The 7,008-nt window shown below is 47.2% G+C and overlaps 1 protein-coding gene across 1 annotated transcript; it reads right to left on the bottom strand.

The window, feature by feature from the left end:
• Nucleotides 1-240: 240 nt before the first annotated feature.
• Nucleotides 241-5,820, bottom strand: LOC100630171 (regakine-1). Its single transcript, XM_014741766.3, has 3 exons — nucleotides 5,365-5,820; nucleotides 1,069-1,183; nucleotides 241-613 (listed from the first exon to the last, which is right to left on the bottom strand). Exons 1-3 carry the CDS (start codon nucleotides 5,576-5,578, stop codon nucleotides 520-522), a joined length of 423 nt encoding a protein of 140 aa, XP_014597252.3. The 5' UTR covers nucleotides 5,579-5,820; the 3' UTR covers nucleotides 241-519.
• Between the last annotated feature and the right edge of the window lie 1,188 nt (nucleotides 5,821-7,008).

The raw sequence follows: 7,008 nt of genomic DNA, 5'->3' as shown, positions 1-7,008 counted from the left end.
ATGCAAACAAACAATATTCAACACGGTTGTCTGTATTTTCACACTGTTCCCGTTATCTAAGGCCCTGATGTAGATGTCACTTGTTTCCGTCCTCCTGATTCTGACTCTGCCCCACCATTCCACTGTTTAAATTGAAGTGTTTAGAACGGCACCTCCTACCTAGTAAATACCAAATAAGTGTCCGTAAAGTAAAAGAAATAACCAGGCTGTCTTATGAGAGAACCAAAGTAAACAACCAGGTTCCCTTTCTATAGTGCAGTTTTATTTCAACAACCAGGTGCCTGCAAAGGGAAGACAGATGCTGTCTGGGGGCCAAGGTGTCCTCAGGCCCCAGAGGGCAGAGTGTCATTCCAAAGCTTCAGGAGAGAGCAGGAGTTATCAGAGTGTGAGAGCACAGAAAAGCAAAACGGGGCTTCAGTTCAGGCCGGGACAACTCCCAGGGACCATCTGGGGCTGAGAGTTGGGGAGGGGAGGTGGCTCTGTGGCCTCTTCTCATGTTCCCTGGGCCATGTTCCCAGATCAGTTGGATTTGCCGTCCAGGTATTTGATGTACTGCTGCACCCAGGCATCGCTGGGGTTGGTGCAGATTTGTCGCCCCGTTTTGGTATGAAAGCTGTGCAGAAGAAGGAGAAAGATGAGGAATTGAGAGTCAGTAGGCAGGAGAGGAGCCCATTCTGCCACCCCATTGTCTTCCCCATCCCTCTCTCTGCTGGATCTGGCCCTTCAAAGAGAGAGAGAGACCACCCCCCCTTCCACCCCAGCCAAGCTCCCCAGTCTTACTGCCAGTCTCTGTTGTTCTCTGGGGAGTCATTGAAGGCCCCACCAGGCAGCCCCACTTTTCTTCTTTCCTCCTCTTTCCTGATCCATCTCTATGCACTGGGACCAGCTCCTACCACCTTCCTGCAGGCCCAGCTCAGGCTGGGAAGTTCCCACACTGCAGCTTCCTCCTGTGTCCCCTGCTCGTCCCCATCACATTCCTAGAGAGTCCCACCCCCCTGTTCCCCTCTCCCAGGCCCTGCTGGTTCTCACATTTGCACCCCCTTCCATTGCCAGTGGGGCTGTACTTACATGACCCCTGGCATGGAGCACAGCTCACTGGTCCAATCATAATCTCTTACAAAGCGGAGTGGGATTTTCCTCGAGGTGAAAGAGAAACAGCAGGAAGCCTGATTATTAGCTGGCTCTGCAAGGTAGAGAGCTGGATGAAGCTGAAATCTTCTCCACGAGGAAGCATAGACCTATAACTCTGTCCCCAGAGTACCCGGGAAGAGAAAGGAGGAGAGGAGGACACAAGAACACCCAGGAGGGAGTGTGACCTGGCCCCTCTCTGGCAGCTCTTCCTCCTCCCACTCTTAGATGATCCTTCTCCAGCACCGCTCTTCCCTCCCCATGCCAGCCCCTCCTGACCTCTCCTTCTCTCACGCCCTCCCCAGGGCTGGGATGTGACTCTGTGATCCCAGTGTTTCAAATTTCTGACAGTCTTCAGAATTCGGGAATGAGAAATCAGGATTCCTGGGAGTTCTCAAATCATAAATTATTGTATTTTTTCTTTTTTTTAAATTGAGATATAATTGACATATAACATTTTATTAGTTTTAGGTGTACTGTATATTTTTCATAACACTTTATTTTCATGTTTTGAAGTAATAATCCCTGACCACATAGTAAACAGTGAATCACTTTTCCTTGATAGGTTTGTACTAAAAATTTCAGAGATTTTCTTTAAGAAAAAAAGCAAGGTAATAGTAAATGATGTCAATGTGTCGTGACAAGATTATATCTTCAATAACATGTTAAATGTTCCCTAGCAGATACAGTCGATAATAGAAAACATGAAAAGAAAGGAATATTAACACAAAATAGATGGCCAATAAAAAGCATTTAAAAATTGAAAAAAATAATATGACTTTTTGATACTTAAAATATTTCAAAGTTATAATTCAAAAATGAAATTTGAAAATACAGGAAGCATTAATTGCCCTATTTGTAATTTTGCTCTTTGTTTTGTAACAAATATTCTAGACATAGAACATTTTTTCCATTTTGTGTTGATGTTGGCCGAATTGTTGAAAGTGTGTCCAAACGCGTCTTCGAGTTGGGCGTGAGAGTACACACTGCTTCTGATAAGCTCATTTCCTTTGTTAACAATGGGCATATCTTGTCTACTGGTCCTGACTTTGGTTTTTTCCATTCAAATTGATATTGCTTTTGCTCATTTAGACTTTATATACAAATTGATAAATGCTCCTGGGTTCATGTCCCAGGATTCCACAGTGCTGACATATTTTCTCTTTGTATTTCTTCTGTTAAAGCATTTATAAAGAACTACAGCCTATAGCAATTATTCAAACACTGGGCAGTGTCAGTGAACATTATTGTTCAAAGAACATAATATTCACATCTCCTACAAGAATCACAGTTGAAATTGCCCATTTAAGGACTTATTTTGCTTCCAAAACTTGTTATTTCTGGAAACTGTTCGTATAAAGTATGTGAGGTATACAAACACATCAGCATTTACTTAGCAGCAGACAGGCCCATGAACTCACACTTGTAACATGGCAACCACTTCAGGCTGTTGGATTGTGACCACGTCTCCCTACGTTCTCCTGTCCCAAGTCCCCCAAGGCAGCTGATCTTAACTGTGAGCTCCAAGTGTCAAGAGTTTCCTGCTCTTGCTCATGATGTTCGTGGGTTCTTATAAATCAGTAACATCTATGTTGATTGTTAAGCTTTAATTCCTGCAGGAGAATTGCAATACTTTGCCCCATTCTCCTAATTTCTCAACTGAGTTTTCTTGGGATGTAGGATTTGGAAAAACACGTCATTTACTGAGAAATGCTAAGAGGGAATTCCCACGTGGAAATGCTAGTGGATGCCCAGGGTGGGCTACAGCAGGGCAGGACTGTTCCCCTGCATATGAGGGGTCCTCTCTCACAGGCCTCAGGGAGATGCTAGAAGGGGGCGGTTTGCTATGCCCAGAGGAGCAGAGCCTTGACTGTGAAGCGGGAGAGCTAGATTTGTTCTTGCCTCTGCTCCTGAAAGCTGTGTGACTCCAGACAGGGCACTCGCCCTTTCTGAACCTGTGTCCTTAAAATAGTATCAATGGGAGGGGCTGGCCCCGTGGCCGAGTGGTTAAGTTCGCGCGCTCTGCTGCAGGCGGCCCAGTGTTTCGTTGATTTGAATCCTGGGCGCGGACACAACACTGCTCATCAAACCACGCTGAGGCAGCGCCCCACATGCCACAACTAGAAGGACCCACAACGAAGAATATACAACTATATACCGGGGGCTTTGGGGAGAAAAAATAAAATCTTAAAAAAAAAAATAGTATCAATGGGGCAAGTACTGTGCATATTGATTTATATACCAATGATTGCTTTGTGTGATAAAGGCCTTGTCACCCCCATGAAACAGATGAAGAAACTGAGGCTCAGGAAGCCTAAACAAGGCATGGAAGGTCACAAGCTGACCAGTGTAGGGTTTCCAGACTGAGGCTCCCTGGGAGCAGAGACAGCGTGTTGACTGAACGGGTGGCCCAGAGTATGATACCAACCCTGATATCAATTTCCCCGCATTAAACCTAGCATATATGGGGTTAAAACCAAAACACTCATTTCCTGCCTACTCTCTGGCTTCCTGGCTCCAGAATCCACTATCCTCCATGGAGACAGACACCGTCAAGGACAAGCACCTGGATCATCTCCTCTCTGCAAAGAGATACAGGCTGGTGGGAAAGCTGCTGACCAGCAAGGTCATGGGCTTCCTCCTCTCTTCAAGTAATCTCAAGGCCAAGGACAGGCTGGTGGGAAAGCTCGGACCAGCAAGGCCATATGCTCCCCCTCCCCTACCTAAAACCCCAAATAAAAACCCTTCCTTTTAGCTTTTCGGGGAGTTTGGGATTTCAGCGTTAGCTGCCCTCTCTCCTTGCTCAGCACTGTGCAATAATAAAATTCCTGCCTTCTTCCACCACACCCGGTGTCAGAGATTGGCTTGCTGCGCAATGGGTGAGCGAACTCACTTCAGGTTCGGTAACAAGTAGGCTTTTAATATATGTTTGTTGAGTGAGTGAGTGACTTCAGTTTGAATCTATGTCTTCCTGACTGTAAAGCTGGTTATTTCTCCATTCTGTTTTGCTGTTCTCTCAAGAGAAAAAAAAGCTTCCATTGACTAAGTCTCTACCACAGGCCTGGTGCATGGCTCAGTTCCTGACGGGGCCCGTCTCCGTTCCTCACAACAACCCTTCGAGAAAGGATGACTTATTCCATTTGCAGATGAGAAGTCTTGTGATGATAACAGGGTTATGGGAAAGCATTAAGGAGTTCTGTGGCTAGTTGCGGTTAAAATTCCCAGAAAGCAGCCATCGTTCCTTGGACTAGCAGATGTCAAATGAGAGTCCTACGACTGAGTGTTTTTCCGCCTCTGATTTTGATTGAAATTCAGCTCAGGAGAGCAGTTTCTTCGGAAATCCCCTTCCCAGGCCCTTGCTGTGCCACTTTCTCCCTGGGCTCCAGCCCACTGTTGAGCGGCAACCGTGCCTAGTTAGGGCGGAAAGGGCATTGAACTGGGAGTCAGGACACCTGGGGTGGAGCCCTGCCTCTTTCAGAGTCACCAGCTGCTCCCTCTTCATGTGTCCCACAAATATTTACTGAGCGCTTACTGCATGCCGGGAGCGGCTCTGAGCCATATACACAACTAGATGCATCTTTAGGAGCGGAGAGAAGCTGATACAGGGGTCTCAGGCTCAAATGCCCCTGCAGGCCAGGCAGACAGCAGCTGGATGTGGCCTGGCCGTGGGGACTCCTGGGACCTGGGGAGCGCATCCCCTGCCTAAAGGGGAAAGTACTCACCACCTCATTTCTAGTTGAAGGTTAGCTTGTGGAAACTTGGGCTCATGTCTGCTTGGTCTTCCATATTTTCAAAAGAAATGGAAAATATAGACTTTTAAATGTTTCCAATTTTTAAATGTTGGCAACCAATCCAAATATTGTAAAACCCTATCTAAGCTGTGAAGACAGTTTGATCCTTCACGGTTTCCTCTCTCCCAGCCCATGCTTACCCCTGGCTCCTGTGTCTCTCCGGGAGGCGGCTGAGCAGATAGCCTGGGGGCCTCTGGATCAGCTCCTCTATGCTGGGTACCCAAAGGCCAGGGAGGTTGTATTCAGAGTCAGGTTTTCCTCTCCCCAGAGGAGACAGAAGTGAGTCCCAACCAGGAATGGGGAGAGATCCTCAGTAAAGATGCTGTCTGTTTCTCAGAGACCCCCATGCAGCCTTTTCTGGAACACCCATGTGTCCTCCCTTTAGCTCCCTGCCTCCAGCCACTGTGTTCTCTTTGTCCAGGGGAATGAGAGTAACAGATCTTACCTTCACTAGCTTCAGAGTGGAGGGCAGCAAGAGTGAGGAGGAAGGCCAGGGTAACCAGGCTGCCCCTCATCCTTCTGGTGGCTGACAAGCTGTAGGTACACAGCTGGGTCAAGGACTCTTGAGTTCTCTGATGCCTTGAAATCTGGGTTCTGAGCTTCTTTTGTAAGAGGCTGCTGGTCAGGAAGTCACAAGACAGAAAAATGCAAGATTGCATGGGGGTTTTGGCTCTTTGGAGGCCTGACTGCTGAGATATCTAAAATATGAGAAATGAGTCAATTTATTCAAAGAAAAGCATAAGGCAGAAAATGACCCTAGGTTTCACATTCTAGATGGCTTACATCTGGAGGGTGGTGATGGGGGAAGCCCAGAGACCAAGGGCTTCGGAGTGGAAATTGCCCTCCTCTTCCACCCCTCCCCAGGGAGCCTGGTTAAGCCTCCTTGGTGAGCTCATCCTTGAGTGTGCACCATGAGTTCAGAGGCCTGGGCAACTGTATGGGGCTCAGCAACTCCAGGGCCCACCAGGATAGGGATGTGCTGTGTCTACCCCCAGCAAAAGGGCTGACCTCAGGCCTGATGGGGGCTGGGAGTAGGGAGCTGGGTCGAAAGGGGATCCTGGGATGGCTGGGTCTCAGCAGGCAGGAATGGACGGAACTCTCACCTAGGCTGAGCTGAAGGCCCCTGCCCCCTGTCCAGCACAGGGAGCTTGATCAGATCCTTAGCAACTGAGGATCTGGACTCTCTGCTCTCTCTGGTTGTACAAATATTTCTCTGGGACCCTGTTTTCAATTCTTTTGGGTGTCTACCCAGAAGTGGGAGTGCTGGATCATCTGGTAAATCTATTTTTAATTTTTTGAAGAAGCTCCATCCTGTTTTCCTGCAGCTGTTGTACCATTTTATATTCCCATCAATAGCTCACAAGAGTTCCAACATCTCTACATCCTTGCCAACATTTGCTATTTTCTGTGTTTTTGATAGTAGCCATACTAATGGGTGTGAGGTGGTACCTCATTGTGGTTTTGATTTAAGCACCTGTGTTTTTATCAGTTTTATATAAAGGGGTTCCAGGCAAGTTTGTTTGCAAAGAAAATGTTCCCCTACTAAGAAGAAAATTTTGAACCCCTGTTCTAATGGAAAGGGCTTTTGATCTAGTTAGAGCCATTGTTCATAGTCCTGGAATCCACCACCTATGAGCTACAGCAAATTTTGAGTAATGTCATTAAGCTTTTAAAGCTTCACCTGGCCCCAGAAAGGAATACGTAACATAAACAGTCTAAGTGAGTGAAATCTCCCTTATGTGTCCATAGTGAGACCTTCCTCAGGGCTGATGTTCATTCATTCGGTAGCTGTTTACTGAGTTTCTACTGGGTGCCAGGCACTTTCTAGGCCCTGGGGATACAGAGGTAGACAAGAAAGGCAAGGCCCCCGCTCTGCATGTGCTCAGATTCTAGTAGGGGGAGACAGACAAGGAAGCAGGAGATGGAGTTAAAAGCTAGGAAGAAAATAAACCAGAGTGATGTGATAGAAAGTGCCTGAGGGTTGGGTGGAGGTTGCTTCATAAGCTGGTCAAAGGAGCCTATTCAGAGGGGGTGTCATTTCAGCTGGGACCTGCTGGTTGAGAAGCAGCCAGACTCGCACAGATCAGGA

This window comes from Equus caballus, chromosome 11 (genome assembly GCF_041296265.1).
Source record: "Equus caballus isolate H_3958 breed thoroughbred chromosome 11, TB-T2T, whole genome shotgun sequence".
Taxonomy (NCBI): domain Eukaryota; kingdom Metazoa; phylum Chordata; class Mammalia; order Perissodactyla; family Equidae; genus Equus; species Equus caballus.
Note: the sequence above shows the minus strand (reverse complement) of the source record. Positions and strands in the feature narration are given on the sequence as shown.